This window comes from Panulirus ornatus, chromosome 21, assembly GCF_036320965.1.
Source record: "Panulirus ornatus isolate Po-2019 chromosome 21, ASM3632096v1, whole genome shotgun sequence".
Classification (NCBI taxonomy): Eukaryota; Metazoa; Arthropoda; class Malacostraca; order Decapoda; family Palinuridae; genus Panulirus; species Panulirus ornatus.
In genome coordinates, this window is record NC_092244.1 from 7,978,906 (window position 1) to 8,004,752 (window position 25,847).

Consider the following 25,847-nt stretch of genomic DNA (forward strand, 5'->3'; position numbering starts at 1 on the left):
GTGTGTGTGTGTGTGTGTGTAATTCGTCTGTTATGATGATTTCAATGCAGAATACGTAATGAGCTTATGACCGTTAATTTGATGTCTTTTCTTGCACGAACACAGTGGCCATGCACACGTACCTGACTGCTTTCACATGTACATATACAACTGCTTGGGTTCGAATCCTGGGCGCGGCAGGTGACCCACACCTAACCCAGGTGCTCATCCCCTTCGGGACTGGTTGATGAATGGGTACCTGGCTTAGACTGTTGTTTGTGTATGTACACACACACACACACACACACACACACACACACACACACACACACACACACACACACACACACACATGTTCAAAGAACTGATATAGAAAAACTAGAGGACAACAAAGATGGTACCTGAATTAAGAGAATTGAGTCTCAGGGGAAATCCTAAATCCCTTAAATTTGCCCACCATGAAAGAGAGAAGAGTTAGACGCAACCTGATCATAACCTTTATAAGTTTTTGAACCAGACTGATGACGTCGATAGTGACCAGATCATCGATAGACTTAGGGATAGAACAACCAGAGGTTATAACATGACATTAAGCAAGGAACTTGTTAATGAAGATATATACAGGAGTACATTTGTAGTATTAGAGCGGAGGGTGAATGGAATAGACTTTGAGTTATGAAACAGTGAAGAGGGTGGCGGGTTCCGAGATGTGCGGGCTACGGGGGTGTGCATGGTCGAAAGCCCAAACCATCTTTCACATCGCCTTGGCCGAAGGTACCAACGTTACACGTGTTGGCGCGGTCGGTGCCTCAGCCCGAGCCTGAAGCTCACGGGGACAGGTGATGTGTGCCGCCTTTTACCATCCAGTCATGTCACCGTAGGACGTGACACGCTTTGCCTCCTGCAGTGCAAGGAGGAGGTTCCTGTGTCTTTGGTGTGTGTGTGTGTGTGATGGGGGTGAGGCGGCATCCTGGCTCGATATATGGATATATGGATGGAGAGATATGCATCCACACGTCAGAAATAATTTTCCCCCGCGTCGCTCCTGGCCTCACATTCCCGCGTCTCGGAGGTTACTCCCGCGTGACCCCATACTGAAGCAGGTGTAGTAGCGCAGTTCTCACATCAACCGCAGCAGGAGTACTGCTGGGGCGAGTGGGCCTCGGGTAGTTGGTCTGGAGGGAGCGGGAGTAGAGCGGGCCAGAGCGCGCGGTCACTGGCCACACGTCCATTATGGTCTCCACCCGCCTCACAAATTCCCAGCTGGTGTTTAAGGGTAAAGTTATTTGCGGGGTTTCTCTGGTATAGTGTATGTGGCCCAGACACCCGCAGCCCGCGCTCCTCCCACACCGCTTTACACTCCCGCCACAACTTCCTGGAAAGTCGGAGAAAAGTCTACATTGAATCTAATATTCTCTCTCTCTCTCTCTCTCTCTCTCTCTCTCTCTCTCTCTCTCTCTCTCTCTCTCTCTCTCTCTCTCTCTCTCTCTCTCTCTCTCTCTCTCTCTCTCTCTCGTCTTTCCGCTTCGCTTAGCCCGATGATGATGTGGAGAGCTGGCATTAAATCAACATCAGGGATAGCACCAGCACGAGACGTGACGCAGTCAAAGTTCTGTGCTTCTTAAGAGACTGAAATTTCTTAACCTCTGGTTATACAGGGGAGATCATAGGGGTGGAATCAATATTGTCGCTCGTTAAATGACTGGAGCCCTATCCGTAATTTTGATAGTAGTAGTAGTAGTAGTAGTAGTAGTAGTAGTAGTGGTGATAATGATGATGATGATGATGATAATGATAATAATTATAATGATAATAATAATAGTAATGATAATGATAATAATTATGATACTCAATGTGTTCATACCTAATTTCCTTTCGTGCTTGAGCGAGGTAGCGTCAGGAGAAGGAACAATGGCCTCGTTTGCACACAACCAGTCTCTCTGGCTCTCATGCATGATGTAACGATACCAGTGCCAACCATCCACAGTCAAGCCTCACACTAATTCAAGGTTTGATATGATCACTTCATATGTCCTGGTTCAGCTTAATGACAGCAGAACATCCCATACATATCACAATGATCCGACCCAATTTATCCAGTGCGCGCCTCTCGCTCTCTTGATTGTCCAAAGCTCGATTCCCCAAAGCCTCCATCACTCTATCCTTCCCATCTCTTCCCTGGTCTTCCTCTGTATCTCTTTCTCCCACCACTTCTAACAAGTAGTTCCTCTCTTGCAATCTCTCTTTGTTCATCATCTCCAAATACACGAACCATTTCAGTATACCCTGGTCAGCCCTTTCAGTTAGACCACATTCGATATCCTATATCTCTGAAACCGTCACTCCTCACACGTCCAACCCGTCTTACGACACATGTCGTACTTCACGGTATTTTTACCATCAACACATCCAATGTCTTCCTTTCTCTTATACTCTCTCGCATTTTTTTTCATGACCCAAGACACACATCCATTCCACACTCCTCGAAAGGATCCAGTGGTCTGTTCCTCGTATTCCTTCACATGGTTCCATCCGCTGCCTGGCCCATTCCTAGTTACTTATCAACCCCCACATCCGCCAAGGCCTTCCTATTTACAACTGCGCTCAAACCATCTTGTGTAACAATCTCCCCTCCCACTCCCCCTAATGCACCTCATTACCTTACATTCGTTTACATTAATTTCATCTTTCTCCTTTTACATAATCTCCCAAAACTCTGCGACCAGATTCTGCTGTTCCTGTTTGAAGTGAACCATCAGATCCGTGTCATCGAATGCAAAAGGTTGAACGTTCATAAACAGCGTACCGGCAATGTTGACAGTGGTTGAGACACTGGACTGGTATGTCCTAGCGGAGCCAACACGTGTGCTTGAATAGAATTAGATCTTATGACGCGTCACAAGTGCAAGTGGGGATGGTGTTGATCTGCAAGTGAATTCCAAGGCTGGTTTGGTGCGCCACATGAGGTCTTCTGGTGGTTCTTGATTTTGTGTGGCCATATGTGGTTCGCACCGCACGTGTGAGCGTCCACCCAGAGTTTTAACCCCTTGATCAAGCGCGACGGTACGACCCTTGGGTCGATAATTGCCAGGCCCAGTAGTACCCAAGGGTCGTATCGTCGTTCTCACAGGTCGTCTCGTTGAATTCAAGGGGTTACTACAGTCACAGGCAAAGCGCTAGCGTAAAGCCAATCCTAACCGGCTTGCTCCGAGGACTGAGAACAAGGTGGGTGCGATCAGCCCAGCTCACGTCACTGAAGAAAATGCATTTACTCGCTTCTCACACGTCAGGCGTTCCGTTGTTGCGAGAGGTGAAGGACACAGTATGTCGGCCTAAAATCCTCTCGTCGGTCGTAGAGAATCTGATTCATTTGCAGTAAATAGGACATTCGCCCCGGGAGTGGAGAGGTTGTCTCCTCCTCCTCCTCCTCCTCCTCCTCCTCCTCCTCCTCCTCCCACTGTTGCAGGTGTATAGATATATTATGAGGCATTGGCCGACCCCTCCGCGTGCCTGCCACTCCTGCTCCAGTACTCTAGTATCACGAGTGTTCTCTGTGTATCACCTTCCCGTGTCGATCTTCGTCTTCCTTATGGATTCCATGTGGCAGACCATCGCCTGATGACTTACTGTCTTGAGAGAAGTGTGGACTGGAAAGGACTCCTGTTTGTGACTCATTTCACATAACTGCGTATTGCGCTACGAGGTGAGTAAATCAGTTGATAAATGAGTACATGAGTGATTGATCTGCGTGTTTGCGTGTATGTGTGATCGTCTGTTCGTGTATGTTGTAAGGGGAACTTATAAGTATTTCTTTTCTGTCTCAAACAACTTTTTCTTTAACTTGTCAGCATTGTCCAGTCACCGTTGCTTCTCGTAGCCCGCTCCATTCATACACCAATCTATTACTGTCGCAAAAAAAAAAACTTTCCTCAAGTATTTTCTAACCTGTTTCTCGCTGTGTCTTCGCGCTGATCATTTCCTGTCGGTCTCAAAGAAATGTCCAGTTGTGACAACGTCAGGTCGATTCACATACTTGCAAGTTGTGATCAGGTCTTCCATCATCCTTCCCCCTCCTCGAACATGGCCAGCTCTGTGGTTGCTGGCACACTGTGTGTGTGTGTGTGTGTGTGTGTGTGTGTGTGTGTGTGTGGATGTCATATATATATATATATATATATATATATATATATATATATATATATATATATATATATATATATATATATATATAGATTTAGAAACCCTTTTATGATGCTTCTGTTGCTTCAAGCCTGCGCTTCACTCTGTACCAGGGAAATGATGGTTTCTTATGAAATCATGAGGTTCTTGACATGGCTACACTCCTTACCGTCCATTGACGATGATGCAGCCTCCCCGCAGATCAGATGACTTCTCGCTCGCGGTATGACCACTGTCAGGCAAAGTTCGGTAGCAACTTTATATATATATATATATATATATATATATATATATATACATATATATATATATATATATATATATATATATATATATATATATATATATATAAAGAGGGTGTATGTGTGAGAGGGAGGGAGGGTTGTGTTGGAGTGAAACCCTTTTAAGCAGTGTGTGTGTGTGTGTGTGTGTGTGTGTGTGTACAAGACGCCATCAGTTACCGTTTCACTTGTCTTGCTGTTCCTGACGAATGGTTGTGTTTATTGTGCACCGCTGGTAATTACGGCCACACCCAGCCAGTCAGCGTCTGTGTCGCACCGCAGGCGGCCTCACGCAGGCCCAGCAGATGGTAACGCTCTCAGTAACACCCTTGCCTGGCTGGAAGATATATATATATATATATATATATATATATATATATATATATATATATATATATATATATATATATATATACACACACAAACACAGGGTGGTTAAGAAAGATATTACCATTTTTTTTTCATGGGGGAAGGGGTGTTACAAAAAGGTAACAAATTATACACACATTCAAATACAAGAGTAACATGGAGTTGGTAGTATTAAGAGATCTGAAGTTTAAATAAAGATAAGACGTAAAGTAAAGTTATGAAAAGATGGATTAAAGGGAAGTTTAAATAAAGATAAGACGTAAAGTTATGAAAAGATGGATTAGAGGGAAGTTTCGACTCGATGTTGTCAATATGATTATGACTTATGTCCCACTTGACGAACCACTTCGCTAACCTGCAGAATGAAATATCAAGGTCGTGTGATTAGCATGGAGGCCATTCTCCTCACCCTAGTGATCTGGACATGAGTTGAGCATTTGTGTGAGTGAGATTAGAGGCTGTTGTGTGTACATGGTACACACCCCCCCATGTTAATGGAGACATTGTAAGATAATAGGCATGTGGGAATGCATGGGAAAGACATTAAAGTAAACCTGATGTCTCTTTGACGAGGTTTTCTTACGGATAACAATAGTAGTAATAGCCTTTCTCCCTCGTCTTTATAAATGGAGATAAGATATAAAAAGATATATATAGATAGTGAAGCAGTTTATGATAATCTTTATATGCGGGGGTGAATGATATCTCTGGAGGTGATGATGTCTTTATGGGTGAGGACTGTCAGTGGCGGGTGAGCAGCGAGGGTCGTCGGGCGGTGTGGTGTATGGAGCGGTGGAGGGGAGGCTGGCCGCGTCCTGCTGGAATTTGGATACTGTTATGAGCCGGCGGGGGTACAGTGGGCGGCCCTCATTACGCTCCTACATGGTGGCCGGCCCACGGTGGGTTGGTGGGTGGGGCAGAGAGGGAGGGTGGGTGGGTTGCTGGAGTCTTTCGATGGAGCGACTTAATATGTGGCCACGTTACCATATGTGAGGGATTATGGGGAATGGGGTCGTAATGGTACGAACGGGAACGGAAAAGAGAATGGGTCACTCATTTCCTGACTGTACTGTGAGGAGAAAGTTACAGGTAGAAGTTTAGATTCTCATTGCCTTGTTTACTCAAATACGAAATACTTTCAGTCGACGTGTCAAAGATAGATATGGCTGAGAATATTCCCGTGATTCCAAACGCTTCTGTGTGAGGCTGACACATCCCCTATCTATAAATCCAGCTGGCGTAGATGTGTGTGTGAGTGTGTGTGTGTGTGTGTGTGTGTGTGTGTGTGTGTGTGTGTGTGTGTGTTTACGTCTGGAGAGTTCACAATAATTTTTCCAGCCTTGCAATATCTTTTTACTAGCGTAGGTCCTCACCTTGTTCTTAGGATCTGTTTATCTTCGCTTACGAAGGTATGTGAAGGAGGGTTGAGGCAGTTCTTCACTCAGGGGCGAGGCAAAAGGCGGCGTCCCTCTGGCCGGATCCTGCCCTTTGAAAGATGTTATCCGGCCCACGAGGTCGGTAGGAACTATGAATATATGTGAAAAAAAAATGTTCGGTCCAAGGCCGAAATTTTCGCCGACACGGACCGTGAGAGACAGGGTGAGGCATTGGTGGGGGAGGAGGGAGGCTGAGAGGTGGGTTAGTGGACTGAGATTTAGCTCCATCAGTTGCCAGGGTCATAAACGACCGCTATTATCAAGCTACATCCACCCACCGCAAAGTCTTTCCTGTAACACCTTCGTCAAGGTGTTGATCCTGTGGCCACATACACTGATGATCTGGACTGTAAACCGCTAACAGGAGCTCCATCTCCGGGGGCCTCCAGCTCTTGCATAGAATTTGTTGTTGAGACACGTACTAAGTAAATGTATTCTGTTTATCATTGTATTTTTTCATGATATATACATATGTATGCAAATCCTGCCGTCACAGAGTCGCCGCCATAACCTCCTCGTTTTCATTATCCAGATGCCCTTCGGATGCGGCCGCAAGTTTCCGCAGGACTTCACAGTCGAGGTTAAAGATGATGGTGTTGTGATGTGGTGTGGGTGTGGTCAGGGTGGGCACCCCATCCCTACCTTGCTCATCTTCTCTCCTTGTTCAACCCTTCTCTCACCTCCTCTCACCTGTATAACTCTACCTTCCCTCTCTCGTCCTCCTGTTTGTCTCCCTCACACAACGCTTAACCCCCCCCCCCCTCTCTCTCTCTCTCTCTCTCTCTCTCTCTCTCTCTCTCTCTCTCTCTCTCTCTCTCTCTCTCTCTCTCTCTCTCTCTGTAAACTCCCCCCTCCCCCCTCCCATGTTTTCTCCTTGACCGTCTTGTCCTCTTGTGGGCGTCCCCAGGTCCCGTCCTCCTGACCCTCCCACTACAGCCTTCCCCAGCCTTGCTCTGGGATACAAACATTCGCCTTTGTCCCCAACATTCCAGGGGGTTCCTTCCTCTTAACCCCCCCGAAGATGGGGGTAGAGGAGGAGGGGTAGTGTAGAGGAGGAGGGGAGGGGGGAGAAGGGAATGAGGTTCCCTTATAGGTTGTGTGGTCCCGCCGGCCTGGTGTGGGGGCGTGGTAGCGTCAGGTGTTTAGGCCATTTGCTGGTTACTACAAGCAGGTCACCTGTTCCCCCCCTCCCCCCTCAACCCCCTCACCCTTCCCTCCTTCCCCGCCACTGTACCCCCAAGCTCCTCACCCTCCAGTACTAAGAATGGGCAGAGGTAGTACGTGTGTACATTTCGATGTGGTTAACTTAACCCAGCGGCCTGGTGAACTGGAGTCAACAGACGGAGATACAGTAATACAAATGACGAGGGAGTAAGCGTCCATTACTTTGAATAGGAACGTATACAACACCGGTGTTTGGGATAGAGGCATGCATTGAAGGACGCAGCCCACCATAATGGATGGAGACTACGTACGCTAGTGGATAGAACATATTACGAGTGGATAGGGTTGTGACCTCCACGTATTGTGGACGGGTTTGTGACTTCCACATATTCCTTGATCCATCCCTGGTCTACAAGCCCTCCTCACCCTGCTCAGCGTGGAGCATCGACACCTTCATTCCACTCGGTTGTGGGACACTCCCTCTTCCTGAGATCTTGTCCACTCGCCCGACTCTGTTTTCACTCAAGTATTTCCTGTACGTCGTCCTTCTGTCTCGTCCTCCGCCCTCTTGCTGCTCTTCTCCGGCTTGACCTCCACTTGCAACCCAGCCACGGTACTCTGCGCTGTGTCCCGTCCATCTTAATTCGGTCGGATCTTGTTTTATTCTATTGGGTTATTCCTTCGATTTTCTTCATTTCCAGTCATACTTGTTCTCGTTTTTCATTCACTATAACCTCTCGTAATCAGAGAGGTGGGAGCATTTCCCTGGCAGGGATGACCCGTTCACGTCCTTTGTAGTTGAATGAAAGTCGCAAAAGCTGACCTACAATTGAGAGATGAACCTCAGACATTACTTATCCGTTCTCGGCGGCTTCTTACACGTCCACAACTTCTGCGGGGGGGATTCGCTGTTGTGATAACTCCTTCTTTCCCTCGGACAACTAAGTTGTGGAATTCTTTTCCCTTCTCGGCCTTTCCTTCTTCATAGAACCTTTCCTCCTTTAAGAATCAGGTCAACAACCACCTGCGGAGCTCTGATTTATTTCCACTTTCTTTAGCTTTTTTTTTTCCCTATCACCCGAGATGGCCTTGATTGGGGCATGTTACATGCGTGTGCCATGTCGGTCACTATCTAGAAGAGAAAATGGAATTTTCATACTTCGCACGCATGCGCATACGGAGGCTCTGGGAAAGGTGTAGCTCTCTTTTTCCTCAGCTATAACAAACAACATCACATTGTTCGAAATGGTCCGTCATTGCTGTAATGCTCCAGTCTGGTATGTGGTCTATGTTTCCTGGTATGTTGTGTGTGTGTGTGTGTGTGTGTGTGTGTGTGTTCTGGGGATACAGAGTATGCTGACTAATCCTCACGTCTCTCTTTTAATCTCTCGACACACAGGAGGGCCAACTAATTCTCACGACTCTCGCTCACCAGTGATGCAAAGATACGTAATTTCCACTGTTCTTGTTAACCACTGGCGTAAATGTCAGTTCCAATTAGCCTGTCATTATAAAAATTGCTCATAAAATTTCATCGTTCCTTCATTTTCATAGTCATTGTAATGTTTCCGGTTCATGGTGAGGGGGGGGAGATAAAGAAAAAGGGAGGTACATTTGCAGCTGCTTTTGTAGGAGTGTTACCAGAAGAATGCTAACCTGGGTTTTGAATACGACGTCAGCACTGTTTGATTGTTATAATAGAGCAGGGGAGGTGAAAGGAAAAAGCTTTTAGTGGTTGTATACAGTCGTCATCAAACGGGGAAGCCATGATATATACACTCGGGCACTGTTATCGTGTTAGTGAAGTTATGTCGTGTGGCAGAGTTCAGCATGATTGCTGAATGGGTCGATGAGCGATGAAGCTGTAATACTGGCACACGGGGGGAAAGATGTTCCGTATGGTATTGAACTGAAATACACATTGCAAATTTTAACTCTAGACATTATATCGCGGACGAGTGTTCATTTGTAAACAAGGTCATTAGACATCATTAGTACTTTTCATACCTAAAACTATAGCAGGCAAGAGAAAAAAGAGTAATCAGATGTTTAAAGATAAAAGACATGGGTATGTCGATAGATGTAGGGAATATAAACGAGTACATATAAACAACTAAAGGATTGGTTCTGTTTTGCCCCACAACTGTTATGTCACTTTAGATATGGTTCCCAACCCTTGCATAAGCGTGTCTGAATCAACGTGTGTTAACGAGGCTCAGCCCTTGTGAATGGATTATTTGCCAGGAAAGGTTTAATATGTACACAGCCGAGATTACAGGTCGTACGTGAGACTCGGAATCACGTAGGTGTTCACAATGAAGGGATCTCAGTATCATAATATAAAGGAGGGTTGTGACCTTATATATATATATATATATATATATATATATATATATATATATATATATATATATATATATATATATATATATATATATATATATGTGTGTGTGTGTGTGTGTGTGTGTGTGTGTGTGGTCAGATATAGCCACCCTCAGACACACCAACACTTGCCTCTCCCACGCAGGTTGGTTGGTTATTTGGGCTTAAGGCGAAACTCTCCCTCATCCACCAACATTTGACCTTGCCACCCACGCGCACTCTCCATCCTACTCTCTCTCTCTCTCTCTCTCTCTCTCTCTCTCTCTCTCTCTCTCTCTCTCTCTCTCTCTCTCTCTCTCTCTCTCTCTCTCTCTCTCACACACACACACAGCTCCCTTTCCCATTCATGTATACATTCATGCACCGACTGTTCTTACACACACACACACACACACACACACACACACACACACACACACACACACTTTTGCCTCATCCCCTCCCCGCCACTCACCCACATTGTCTGACAGCCACACTCTACCCCTCCCACACACCCAGGCTCTCCTCCACCACTCTCACATGCAGCACTGCCCTTGACCGACACTCTCCCCCCCCACACCCCACTCCACTCCCACACGTTCCCTCCCTCCTCCCTCCCCCCCTTGTGACGCACCTGTTACCTGCCCGGCTCCCGGTCTCCACACTTGAGCCATCAACACACTCGTTTGTCACTTGTCAGACAACATGGAAACGTGAGAACTGAGAACCGCTTTTACTGTGCATTAAGAGGTGATATTTCCCAAAGGCCCAGTAGCTAACGTAATGACGTGACCCCACCTTACATTTATCACATAATGTGAACACACTAGCCATTTTTGTGTCCTTATTTCTTTCATGTGTTTTTATTCCCGAGTGAGGACGCTATCGATATCTTTTTTGGGACAGAGCGTCAGGGATGAATTCATCGTTTGATTGATCTAGAAATTGTATTACACTTAACACAGAGGGAGGGCGTGTCCGAACTGGACGGCTCCTCACAGGGCTAAAACCGAGAATGAGTCAGTCATGACGTCACGGATGTAAACACACGAGCCCTGGTCGTCAGTTCTCACCAATCGAAAACAGGAATAGCCTGGTGAACCTGTTGCCACCAGTCCTACAGCAGGAATAGCCCTGGTGAACCTGTTGCCACCAATCCTACGACAGGAGCCTAAGCGAACCTGTTCCTAAGAAAGACGAAAAATATACCCAAGGAGGAGAGGAGCTGTCTACACCAGCCGTGCAAGAGGATGCAGCTGTTCCCACCATCCGCCAGATGAATTTATTTTTTTTTTTTTTTTAGCGTTTGATTGACATATATGATGCCAGTGCATGATGGGGCAGGAGGTGCTGAGTTTTAAACGACACGTAATTGAGATGTTTCCACCTCCTCCCTACCCCAGAGGTCACACCCAAGATGGGTTGATATCGTGACAGAGATAAGCGGGTCTTTCGCTCGACCTTCGCGCTTAGTCAGTTGTCGAAGCGGAGTTGCCCAAGTATTAGCCCAGGGTCCTATTCTGAGCCTCTTGTCGTCTAGCTAGAGACTAGAGCCCGGGAGGTGTGAAGTCTAACTTGGCTTCAGCTGAGTCATCCACCTGCCAGCTTTTTAAGAAAGAAAAAAAAAAAAGAAAATCGTAAAAGAGTGGCGTGTTGCGCAGGTCCCATGAGGCGGCACGCACCCCGTCTGGTTCTCTCTCTCTCTCTCTCTCTCTCTCTCTCTCTCTCTCTCTCTCTCTCTCTCTCTCTCTCTCTCTCTCTCTCTCTCTCTCTCTCTCACATTGCTCGGCTTCTACCCAGCCAGACCCATGGTACACTTACTTGTGACGCCAACGCATTTCAAACATCCTTCAAGAAACAACTTTTTTTTTTTACTGTCGTCTTAAAAACGACGTCTTTTTTTTTTTTTTATCTTCTTAGTTTTCTCTGTTTTTCGTTCTAGTCTTCTTCGTGTCTTTGGTGTTTGAGAGGCTCCTTGAGCACGACAGTACGCCCATTGAGTACGGCGGTACGATCCCCTGAGGGCAACAGGACGACCGCTGAACACGATGGAAGGGCTCTTAGGGACGACGTTGCTGCCCTCGGGTATGATGTTCGTCCGTCGCACAAGTGCGACACGCGAGCCGCCTTTGCCTTTGGCGGCCCGTTCAGTGATTCCGGCTCGAGCTCTCTGCTCCTACTCCCCCTTCTGTTGGCTTAGGGAAACGTCACGACAGTCAGGTCCCACCCACTGATTTAGAAGAAGACACAGCAAGCGGACCGGAATAGGACATGATGGCCCGGCCTTTGACCTAAACGGGTCAAAGGCCAGACCAGCACATCGAAGGGTCATTACCTTCGTCCTCAACGATCGTACCGTCATGCACAACAGGTTTTACTCACTAGGTTATTGGATTTTTTTTCGCTAGTGAGTCAGTGACGCAGTATAGTGTACAGCAGTGCATATGTGGCCTTCCGGACCTGCACTTGAGTCTGACACTGTCTCAACACGTTTAAGGTGTCTGGCGCATGTTGCCCCCTCTCCTGGGTGTGGATTGGACAGTGTCCTGGTAGGACTACCAAATGAATTGCTCCGAAACTGGAAGGAAAAGCCAGATATGTCTGGTTTCGTTAACCCACTCTCTACCCTGTCGAACCTTAGAAGTTGGCCATAACCTGCCACAAGGGATCGGGTTTCGGTGAAGCCTCGGAAGTCGACGACTCTTTGGAATAGTCAGGATGACGCCACCTCGAAAATATTTCAATGTTTCCGGTCTAAATGAGAACATAAAACTCCGGTCGTTAGCATCTGGTGTACAGCATCGAGCGGAGGCTGCGTATGGTCATGCTCATGATACAAATAAAGAATGAAACTTAAATTAGGCGAGAAACATAAGGACGTGGCTTGTAAAATGCACACCTGAACTACATTTTACATGTGTACTGTCGCATCCTACGGAGTAGATGTGTCCGTAAGTAAGGTGCGCATTTACGCACCACACCCACAATACTTCTTAACTAATGGAACTCTTCAGCGTTCACCCATGGCAATGGAGTTCCCCTGGGACACTTGTACTTCAACTCCTTTAGCACGACGGACGACAAGTCGACCACTGCGCTCGATAATGCTATTTTTAGGGTGGGTTACCTGGCCTCTAACCTGACCCTCAAGGGCCCAAGTCACAAGCCAGGCTAATATCATACTCAGCGATCGTAACGTAATGCCCGAAGACGTTCATTGTAGTTCTGCTCGCGACAGAATTATCGTCGGTCCATCTGCAGATATGTGGAGTCATGATCCACTTACTTGCAGTGTTACTGAGTCTTGAAAAAAAATATAAGTAAAGCTTAATCGTCCTTAAGATGCGACTGAATTACGGGATACGCCTTCAAACATGCAGTTTAATCCTGCACCTACGACCGAAATTATGATAAGCGCATCTCTAAACACATGTAGCGAAAACTGGATCATTACTTACACCTGCCATCAAATTACCGTATTTAGCGTTCTGCCTTGTTTGATGCGGGAGTCGCGCTCGCTCGCGTTGGGCTTCTTGTGGCTGCGGTGATCACGGCCGGCCATGAATGAATTCTTTCGCTGCCACAATTATCTTGTGAGTGAAGCAGTGATTAGGTGTGTTTGTTGGCGGATGGTGGAGTGTGTTAACGTAATTACCCGCTCATATGGTGCGTGGGGAGAGGAGAGGGGAGTTTTACACTTGTGGTGGGCCCTCATCTTCTTGATGTTTCTCTACCGTCATACAAGTATTTTTTTAAACCTATGTTGTCAGTATTCCATTCATCTCGCTGTTCGTCCTTACGGTGTGTGTGTGTGTGTGTGTGTGTGTGTGTGTGTGTGTGTGTGTGTGTGTGTGTGTTTGTGTGTATGCGTGTGTGTGTGTGTGGCTACATGTTACAGAGATGAGTGGAGTGCGTAGGGTGAGGTGGACCAGTACCTGGGAGGAGCTGGCTAACACTGCCACCCTCCCTCCGGCAGTGTGTGTGTGTGTGTGTGTGTGTGTGTGTGCCAGGCAGGCGGTCGGTACGTGTGCGTCCGGCAGACTTCCCACGGCCAAGTTGACACATCCGCCGGAAGCGCCACGACTTTCACACCCTGAGACCCGCCGCCCATCACCTCCTCTTTAACATTCCTCACTCTCACACACGACCGAGTCTTCTCCCTCCTCCCCATCAGAAAAGGACGAAACTCCTGTTGGAGACTGGAGCTCTACCCGACTCTAAAAGCGATGGTGGGGGGAGGAGAGGATGGATGTGCGATCATGTGAGAGTGGCGGGACGAGTGATGCTTTGAGACGTCGTGGGTAAGATGGGTCGCGATGGACGCCATATACCTGTCGCAGCCACCCCTCCTCCTGCTGCTGCTGCTTGATAACATTCCTCGCCATCTACAGTACACACCCGCCACCTACCACCACCCAAGATCGCTGGCACGTGTGGTGATACATGTGATCTGGCGGTGAAGAATTTGGTGGTCTGGTGTGGCGGATATGCTGGTGTCTTCTGTCTGTCTGTTGTTGCAGTCTCGATAAACCTGTTGTGTTTGTTGATATGTTGTTGTCGTTGGTAGTGGTGTTGTGAGTATAGTGGTTGATGGTAGTGTTCCAGTAGTTGTAGTTGTGGTAGTAGTTGTTGTAGTGGTAGTAGTAGTAGTAGTAGTGTGTGGCGACTGTGTTAATGGGGATTCTGACGTTTGTGGTGGTTCGTTGTGGTAGTGATGATGTTGGTACTGTTGTTGTTTTTGTTGTCAGTTTTCCTGTTGTTCTTGGGTTTGTTCTTGTTGTTATTAGTGTTATTGTGGTGGTTGGTATTGACCATGACACTGGTATGTGTGTGTGTGGGTGTGTGTGTGTGTGTGGTCACTGGCGATACTGTGCCAGTCGAATGAATTATTGGTCTGTAATATATATATATATATATATATATATATATATATATATATATATATATATATATATATATATATATATATATATATGATACCCTCCAACAGCCAGGATTCGAACCCAGGACCTTTTTGGTTCGAATCCTGGCTTATTGAGGGCATTATGAGTTCTGTGTCTGTCAGTCCACGTGTAAGGCCTATAACTTTGTTTATTTGTTATTAAGCTTATAGATCAACTGCTCCTCCGTTCTCCTCCCCCTCCTCGACCCTCCTGTTTCATTCCCCCTTCCAGACTTTTCTCCTCTTCCTCCCCAGAGCCACCCGTCCCGCTATCACCCCGAGTTTCCCCTTCATCCCCACCCCTCCCGTTCTCCTCCCCCTCCCACTGGCAGACGTAGTTAAGGTGCCGGGGATGAATATGCATGAGGCGCCCTAGGGCGCCGCCTCTCCTGCTGTTACTGCGGCCCGGCTCTTACTGTGGCTTGGCGGATACTGACGGTCGGCTGTTTTTGCGTCCTGGATGTTAAATCAGTTTTTTTTTTTTTTTTTACCACTAGTATCATTAATCAGTATTATTATTAATTATCATTGTTATCATTATTGATATTATTATTGTTATCATTATTATTATTATTATTAGTTACTATAATCATCTTTATCAATACTGTTATCAATACTACCATTATTATGCCATTCTCACGGGCCGCCTAGGGTCGAGCCCACAGAGGTCCGAATCCTGGCTGCGGCAGCTGGTCTTCAGTCAACCCAGCTGTTCATCCACCTTAAGGGGATATATATATAATATATATATATATATATATATATATATATATATATATATATATATATATATATATATATATATATATATATATATACACGTAAATGCACGTATGGGGTCATATATAAATCTGAGACATACGTCATTCTGTCAGTACCTACGCCCTAGCCCGCACTGCAAATGAGGGTCGTCTTATTTACATAAAACTTACAATCTCCTCACGCCCACAGAGAAACCTCAGAGCCTCCACCCAACCCACCCCTCAGCAATCTGGCTGTCACACCCTCATAACTCACGCTGATCTCCCCCACCACACCAAACTGACCTTATTTCCACATCAAAGAAAACCCCTCCCACCCACGCCAGCCAGCCAGCTTGGCTTGCCTGCCTCTCACTCCACGTCATTCCCCACACCGAGTCAGCCCTGATCAGTTTCGTCGGCCTATCTCTCACACGTCCTCCACATCAAGCCTCTCCTACAGCAGCAAGGTGTCTTACCGCCACCTCGCACAACACGCAGGCCTCCAGGCCACACACACACACACACACACACACACACACACACACACACACACACACACACACACACACACACACACACACACTGCCCTCGCCTCTCCCGACCAACACACACTATCTTCGGCGGGTGATACGAGCTGGGGTGGCGCGGCGACTTCACCCTCTTGGCCATGAAGCTGCACCAGTTTCTCCCTCCACCAACCCCTCCACCAGCGCTCGCATATACTTGGGATGGACACTGAATGCCCCCTTCCCACACTCCTCACCCTCAACAACCCTTCACCCTCCCTCCCTTCTGTCAGTGGAGTGTGGGCTTCAAGGTCAGCGTGTGGTCAGGCCATGTTAGAGAGGGATGGACCCGGGCTGTTATGGTTCCGTACCGGTGTCACCACGCGACGCTTCCGGACTGTCCTGAGTATTATTTCCTGAGGACGAGCATACTGGAGCGGGAGGGGAAGTGGGTCTTCAGGGTGAGGAGGCTGAGCAAGACGAAGATGAATAAGACACGTTTTTGATGAACAACGAGTAGGACGTGATTTAGGAAGCGAAGAGAGGAGGATGGTATAGGTGCAGGGAGAGGTGTAGGAGATTGTAGGTGCAGGGAGAGGTGTGGGAGGGTGTAGGTGCAGGGAGAGGTGTGGGAGGGTGTAGGTGCAGGGAGAGGTGTGGGAGGGTGTAGGTGCAGGGAGAGGTGTGGGAGGGTGTAGGTGCAGGGAGAGGTGTGGGAGGGTGTAGGTGCAGGGAGAGGTGTGTGAGGGTGTAGGTGCAGGGAGAGGTGTAGGAGGGAGGGGGGCCCATGAACCAGGAAGCGGCTGCGTCACCTCCACAGGACCAACATTCATTATCCGCCAGAAAAACGCAAGCAGGCAGAGTGTGGCCGCGGGCTCCGCCCTACGCTGCCAGCCAGCCAGCCAGCCAGACTGGGCTGGATCAGGCGTCCACCACTCTGTTCAGTCCTCACGTTCCTGGAATTTATTTGGTAGGCTGTCCATCTTTTTTTTTTTCCCCCCTATTCCAGCGGAGCACTGACTCGTTGATGGCATATATACGTTCTCGATGGTAACACGCCCTTCTACACCGAGGCGCCAGTGTGGTTGAATATGGCGGGGATATCTTGGGAATGTCGGGCTTTTTCAGAACAGATCCATTCGTGCTTCAGTTGGCAAGACTTCTGTCACACGGTGAAGGGGGGGAGGAGGAGGGCTTCACCATTATTCATAATCTCCTTTATAATCTGACTCACTCTCCCATAACGAGACACACTCGACCCTCACTCCAAACACTTCCTCACACCTACACCGCTACCTGTGCCTCGGATTGCCAAAAGCAGCACTAGAAAGCGTAGCATGGATGAAAAATAAAAGAAATGATCCCTGTTAGGCAATAACCTTCACGCTTGGGCTCATGCTTCTAATGTTTACGTTACGTTTAAGATGCAGAGTTATTACGTGTGCATGTGCAGCCGTCCAGAGAGCAACAGCGACCGGTACAAGACGATCAGACGCTGAGTTCTGGGAGGTTCATAAAGAGCGCGCATGACGGCGCTCAGAGATCAACCGCCTCAGATTATTTTCGAACGCACTCTTTGGCGCGAAGATGTGTGTCCGAACCCTTGTCGGATGAAAACAGACGGCATCCCAGTCATATAAACCATTAGATAAGGTTTGGTATTTGATGTTAATTGTGTGGTGAGTGTGTGTGTCCACCGAGCTTATCAATAGGCTGGTGGTCGAGAGGGTTGGCTGCCAGGGTGAGTGTTTGCTGGGGAGCGGAAGTGACTCGGTGGTGGCCGGCGGCCCAAGTTGCCATCTCTGGCATTCACCTGTATGTGTGCTGGAATGTTGAATCTCTCTGAAATACATATGAGCGTTACTAAAGCGATTCCTTATATGTATATATTCATTTTTTTCTCTCTCTTTTGTATATATACATGCTCGCCATTTCCTGCGTGAGCCAGGCAGCGTTAAGTAACAGGTGACAGAACCTTCGAGGGAAAATTCTATGCCAAAATTACCCCAGATTCCATCAGTGAGATTGAATCAAAAGTGTGGGTCAACGGAAGACCAAATCGTCCCTCCCTCACATCCAGTTACCAACTCTAATGTAGAGAAAGCCAAGGTCTGGAACCATAACCACACAGCTCCCTCTTACATCATTAACCTACACAGCCTGACCGAAAGAGACGAAGTTGTGGTTCTCATTTTCGCCGAGGGAGTAAAATGTCCTAACTCGAGAAATCCATGTAAGCTCCGAGCACTTCCAGAAACTGAACGTGAGGTGATTCAACGCTTTTCTGACTATTTAACGCTCTCACGGAGCTGTACAATTTCCCTCTTATTGCTGGATAGTTTTTTTTTTCTGTCTATATCTATCTATCTATCTATATACATACGTGTACAGAAACGTTATTAAGGCCATTTTACATTTTTCTTGGAGGCGTTATACAATAATGACGGCTTTGATACCGGAATACATGATCTACAGTATTTTTACATTTTTCTTGGAGGCGTTGTATAATAATGACGGCTTTGATACCGGAATACATGATCTATTTACTTGGCGTGCGCTGTACAACTCTCCTCTTCATTATTTTTTTTGTCTTCACACTTTTTATTGCCCTGATTTTAGACTCAATCTTCGTCGCCCTTATTTTCGACTCATTTTTTGTCGCCCCGTATTTTCGACTTAATTTTCGTCGCCCTTATTTTCGACTCAGTTTTCGTCGTCCTTATTTTCGACTCAATTTTCGTCGCCCTTATTTTCGACTCAATTTTCGTCGCCCTTATTTTCGACTCAATTTTCGTCGCCCTTATTTTCGACTCAATTTTCGTCGCCCTTATTTTCGACTCAATTTTCGTCGCCCTTATTTTCGACTCATTTTTTTGTCGCCCCGTATTTTCGTTATCATCCTTTTTATCTTTTATGGTCTGACTTTTTTCCTTTTTTTTTTTTTTTTTTTTCTTATCCGCCGTCAAGGGAGCGATGATGATAAGAAAGTTTGAGACTTGGTAAGCGTCTCGGTGAGACAAGCAATTCAGGCCGAAGCCCCACCGCCCGCTACACACCAGCATCTTCTGAAGACCATAACGATTGAATTATCGTCGTAAATGCACTCCGTTAATTGGATGATTAAGGGGGGTGGGTGTACACTGGTCAAGCCGTCTGTTAATACTTCGTAATGAAATGTAATAACTCAAAATACCGTTCTTAAGAAACTCATTTTTTTTTGTGTGTGTGGATAAATCTTCACTTGGATGTTTTCATGGTTGCTGGTGCGCGTAATTACATCTTGAACCTTACTATTATTTCAGGTTCATGGTATATTTATTACGTTTATAAGGTTGTTAATGTGATTTTTTTTTTTTAGTTACCCAACCGTTTAAATGAGATTTTTGAACATTAGTTAACTCGATTTGATTCGTCATCATTGTTATTCCTGTCGATAAGTAATTTATGAAGTTATCAGAGGTGAGGTGTTAGTTATCGAACCGGATTGTAAGCCTCGGTAATTTCAAACATTGAGAATGATATGTATTTAATATAATATATATGATATTATATGTAATGGGTATTATTTATATAAACTTAAAGATTGGTTCCACTGTAAATTTTTGTGGTCTGCAAAAATCTGATAATTTTTTTTTCTATCTCTAATTTTTGTTGGCTGTAGCAGTGTTATGTGCATCTTTGACTTGCTGTGTTTTGCCAAATTGTGACAGTGATGTCCGTCGTGTGTTTCCTGTAACCAGCGTCCAGTCCGAGGGCCATAATTCACTCGTCATCCGTCACTGTAAAACAAACTTGCTAAGATTAATATTATTATAACCGATGTTATCGTTAAGTGGAACGGCTGGTGGTGTGTGGTGATGAAAGTCGCACAGACGCGGTCGTGGTTTGTGAATGGTAAGGTGGTGGCTTTCTTGACGTTTTCCATAAACATAAGTGAATAGGTAGGTGTTTGTTTGCCAGTAGAGGCGTGTGAATGAAAATGAAACTTTTGGAATATTTCCAGTAGCGGAAGGACCCATCTCAACTCGAATATCTATAATAAAGAAATGCTCGAGTAAAAAAAAAAAGGAGGGGGAAGGAGAGCGAAAGAGGAAGTGGGAAGGAGGAAGCCAAAAGATGCAGGCGGTAGATCCAGTTATAACAATACTATTAACGGCGCATTCGTCAGGTCCTCAGCCCCACCTCTGTATACCACACCCCGGAACTGTTGCACGCGCTGCAGGTGAGCACGGCCCACGCGCTGTCGGACACGACACACAACAGATGAAGCACCGGAGCTCGGAACAGCTACGGTTCCATAGAGAGAGAACGTTGCGGGATCCGGGAGTTACATAGAGGCAGTGCTTATTAAAACTAGGGGATTGATCCGATGCCACGATACACGAGTTGGGATGATTGTAACTAGACTTTGCGGGTGATGGACCTGGATATGACAGGAATTACATCATGCTGGAGGGATTTCGTAGCGCACAAGGGTATTTGACGTGTGTCCGTCTGTATGATGGGTATGTACGTACCTTTCGTGCAGTCAACATGTTGAAAAGTTGCCTGTAAACACCATAAGCTTATCAGACGAAGCCACTCAGTATGTAAGCTAAGCTTGGTGGTTTTTGCTGTTTTACACTTAAGATGGTCTAACAGCTTTACCGATCTGAAAACAGAACACAAATATGGCGAGAAGAAAATATCCAAAGAAAACTATAATCTTCATCTATTTTGCTTACCCTATTAAGCGAGTGGATTTCTTGTCGTTTCAGTTCTCGAGAAAGGAACAGAGTTGTGAGAGGAAGGGACAAAAGACACGATTTTTGTCTGGGAATCATATGAGGCTGGGTCCAGCGGGAAGCGGTGGACGACAAATTCATTTCGTTCCAGTAATGTTTTTTAACGGTATAATTTAAAGTCCAGCTCGAGCGTTGTGTGGTTCTTTAAGCTTTTCACACACACACACACACACCCATATATATATATATATATATATATATATATATATATATATATATATATATATATATATATATATATATATATATATATATATATTTATATATATATATATATATATATATACCATAGCGTAAGTCATGTACCTATTTCATTGACCAACCTCAAGGGTGGCTGAACACCTGTGATTATAGGTAAACATATATTTCAGTTCTGTCTTTTGCAGTTTATCGCCTCAAAATAATCGCGCCATAAGGCTCATAATGGAAACTGTTCTCCGTGCGCAGGTCCTGTTTCAATTGGCGTTCGTTCGCTTCCGCCATTCCTTTCAGCCGCGAAGATCCGTCTTGTGTTCCGGCGTTATTTTGATGTATCGCTCATCATCATCGCCTCACACGATCGCTGATGGGCGTTGACAGCGCGTCAGGGACTTGTCGACTTGTCACCGTCAAGTGCCCATGTCATAGAAGTGGACATGTGACAGAAGTATACATCGATTTCGTTGTGATAGATGCCAGGAACTGTGGAACCACAAACATGCTATGTGCTCGATGAAGGTTTATGGTCTAAACGCGAGTTTGCGAGCGTCGGCGTTTGAAAGAAAAAAATACGTTGTCTTCGCCCTGTTCAGTGACTCGCACAGGTGACCTTCGTAGCCTAGCTCTGCCCCCACGTGAATATGATGAGAGAGACATTCCTTCAGTTTACCTCATACCGCAACACACTTGCGATACTTGTTTTGCATAACTCCACGTTTCCCTCGATTTCCATGACCATCTTCGCTTTGTGAGGTTCGCTTAAGACTCTAGAGCGGTGGAGCGGTGCTGGATGTGGAAGTCATTCGCCTCTCACAGATCTCTGAAGCTCTTGGCGGCAAGAAAGGGCTATATGTATATCATTACCTTAAAGTCTAATACGGTATGTTAATTGACACAACATCTAGTCATTGTGGGGTCGATGATCGTGACTGTTTTGCCCCCTTGGACTCAGCAAGGAAGAACGGACGAAGACACGGACGGACGTACACACGGACTGGCGTACATTGGTGGGCGTAAAGACCGGACGAACGTACACATGGGCTATTGCACACACGGACGAACGTACTCATGGGCTGTTGCACACACGGACGAACGTACACATGGGCTATTGCACACACGGACGAACGTACACATGGGCTGTTGCACACACTGACGAACGTACACACGGATTGTCGAGCGCACGCACGCAGAGGCATACACACATGGAAGATCGTAAATAAGGATGGAGGTGTACGTACATACGGATGGCTGGAAATAGGGAAAAGTGAAATGTACTACTCGTGTGCTGAAGAACATGATGATGATAATGATGATGATGATGATAATGATGATGATGATGATGATGATGACGAAGAACATGTACCAAAGGAAAGAAGATGAACAATGGGATCGTGAGGTAAGATTGACGGAATAACCTGGAGAGTGACTGGTTGAAATAAAGAATATTTAGGAACACGAGCAAATAAATGGAGATTTTCGTCAAAGAAGAGAAAATATCTATGATAAATGATGCCATGATGAGAACAGAAAAAAACATATGATGACTTTTATTTTGCGCATTAGAAAATAATAGAAAATACCAGAAACCTGAAGTCTTGTTGTGGAATCCTTGGGAAAATGGGGAATTTAACGCAAAATTGGTAGAAAATTGGGCTAGAGAATGCAGTGTGTTGCGGAGATTAGAGAACAAACGACAGATTTATAAAAGAGAGGACGACGCAGACTCGGGTCAACCAGATCTGTGTTGCAGGAAACAAAAGACGGATCATGTTGGAGTGTGATGACAGACAGGTTTACAATTACCTGTACTGATTATCAGGGTAATATTTAAGCGCCTCTTTGTTCTGAACGCAAATACACAGGCATGCAGATAGGTAGTACACACACACACACACACACACACACACACACACACACACACACACACACACACACACACACACGCACACACCAACACGCAAGCACACACACACACACCAACACGCAAGCACACACACACACACACACACACACACACACACACACACACACACACACAGTAATGATGCCGTAACTGTAAATTTACTTATATAACTTAAAGAACTGTGGAAACGGGAGGTAAAGGAGGCGAGGAGTGAGGAATGACAGCATAAGGAGAGAGAGAGAGGCAGCATAAGAAGATGGGCTGTAGGAGTAGTGCCTTCACTGGGAGAGGTAGCATAGTGAGGGAGGGGCAGCATAAGTAGAGAGGCAGCATATCAAGGGTGGCATGAGAGAGAGAGAGAGAGAGAGAGAGAGAGAGAGAGAGAGAGAGAGAGAGAGAGAGAGAGAGAGAGAGAGCAGGAGAATGGCTGTACTGGGAGAGGCAGCATCAAGCAGACGTGGCCCCTCCTGATGTGGGGGTCGGCTTGTTGATCGAGGCAGTCAGTCAGTGGCGGCGTAATTTACCCGGGGCAAATATACATCCGAGGCGTTAGGTCAACAGGTAGACGAGTGCTTAAATATATGTGGGACGCTCGGCCATTGTTTTGCCAGGCTGAGGCGTCTGCTGAAGTTGCCTCCGTTTCCCAAAGACGGATGGGCGGCCGGAAGGATGGTCGCTGGCTCTCAGGTTGTTTCCTGGAGGCGATAGTGTCCAGAAGGAGTCAGTTGTAGAGGAAAAACTTAAGGTTTTCTTTTTGGAATTATTATTATTATTATTATTATTATTATTATCATTATTATTAATATCATTATTATTATTATTATTATCAATACTATTATTGTTATTACTGAAATTGATATTATCGTTATTACTATATTATTACTATTATTATTATCATTATTATTATTATTATTATTATTATTATTATTACTATGTTATTATTATTATTATTATTATTATTATTATTATTATTATTATTATTATTATTATTATTATTACGTTCACTGTTGAGCTAAATATATTATCATGTGTGTGCGTCCCACGTCGTCTGTGGTCCGTCTGTAAAGTTCCCACATTCTAATCTCCTCAGAAACCACTGAGGTCAACTGGTAAAAAAGAATCAGGTATTTTCTGTGGATGGTGTATCATATTCCCAGCTTCATGGCCGCTGAAGGATCCAGTGGTCTGTTTCATATATGAATTCCTGTGTATTCCTGTGTATAACTGAGAGTTATACAAAGAATCATTATCGGTGAAGATGTTTACATGCTCAGGAAAGTGATGTTAAATGTGGCTCATACCAGACTCCTGTTGGCTGTAGTAGCTGTGTATTTGGTTGGTGACTTGTGTGATATATTTTATACTCCTCTGTATTCTGTGCTGTAAAACTTTGTAATCTAGTGGTGTACATTATTGTGTTGTATGACTGATATTATATATATATGTATACGTGAGTGTGTTGTATAGTGCATGTTCGTGACTGATCCCCCAAGACTGATGCGTGTCGAGGGTATCAATACAGTGTTTTGCTGTGTGCTATGAACTTCAGTGTGAATACATGACTAACAGTTATAACGAAATCGAGAGATGTATATACGAATACATTACTTAGTACCCACAGGGGAGTGTGTTTGTCCAAGGGAGCCAGATGATGGTCACTTAGATCACTTGGTGTATAGATCATTTTGGGTTATAACTAACTGCTCCACCCATATAGAGGAGTGACGATTGCCGTTTTCTGTTACAGGAAAGCAGAGTGATGTGGAGGCAGCGGCCGCCAGTGCGGCCTACGACAACCCACAGTTCCAACCTGACGAAGGTAAGACTCAGAGGCACACGTCTCCTCCTCAACTGTAACCTTCCTCTCCTCCTCACCTGTGACCTTCTCCTCAGCTCTGACCTTCTCGCTGGGTCGCCAGAAGCCCTGACTGGCCTACGAAAGGAATTTGCTGGACTGGGTCATGTAGAATGGTGAATGAGGTCCTTGGTTTTGGCCTGATATGCTCCAGTAAACATACAGGTGTAAGTAAGAGGTCAGGCCAGTACATCCTGCGGTTCGGGAGGGGAAGACCGTCGTTTTTTTGCCTTTGCCGCGATGTTCTCGATAGCCAAGATTCACCTACGAGGAGTTTACAGTTTCGCAAGGTAAACGACATTTATATAACACGTAAGAGCGGTACTGTCTGAAAATCCTTGTGATAATCACGAGTAAGACGCATTTACTTTCACGGATGAGACGTCTCTTAGAACCAGAGGAAAGATGTGTTGTGCCTGCGCATGTCTGACTTAAACACTTATACTTTTTTTCAGTTATGTTGTTAGGTTGCCAGTGACATCTATAGACAAGAGATGGAACCACACGTCAGCTGGGAATCTAGAACGAATGGCCGCCAAAAATCTTTGCTAGTCTTCTCGTACGTCTTGAGCTGTCAAGCTCACCAGGAAAATGTATTTCTCATGAAGATGTACCATACTGAGACCTCATCATCATCGAAAGCAACAGTAGTAACAGTAAGAGCGTCAGTGGCCGGTGCGAGAGAAACAAAACGGTTGAAAAGAATTCCAAAGAGTAACGGACGGCTGTAACGATCTTCAGAGTAACGGCTGTAACGATCTCCAGAGTAACGGCCGTAACGATCTTCAGAGTAACGGCCTGTAACGATCTTCAGAGTAACGGCTGCAACGATCTTCAGAGTAACGGCTGTAACGATCTTCAGAGTAACGGCTGTAACGATCTTCAGAGTAACGGCTGTAACGATCTTCATTGTAACGGCTGTAACGATTAACGACAGTAACACCGGTGATAGCAAAAAAAAAAAGAAATGGTAACAGTGCTGCTGAAGATCAAGGCAAGGTACAAATATTTGTCGAGAAGACAATAACAGGATACAACAGGCGACAAAGACGACAGCAGTTGTCAACATGAAAATAGTTGTAGTGGTAGCAAGACAAACGGGATGAGTAAATTCACCAAATACATCAACAGAAAATGGTTATACTTG

At 45.7% G+C, this 25,847-nt stretch overlaps 1 protein-coding gene across 1 annotated transcript in view; it reads left to right on the top strand.

Annotated features, from left to right (window-relative positions):
* LOC139756342 (uncharacterized) overlaps positions 1 to 25,847 on the top strand; it is a 169,513-nt gene that overhangs the window by 80,668 nt on the left and 62,998 nt on the right. The window contains 1 exon segment of the mRNA XM_071675700.1: positions 24,593 to 24,664. Within this exon segment, the coding sequence (XP_071531801.1) occupies positions 24,593 to 24,664 (72 nt within the window).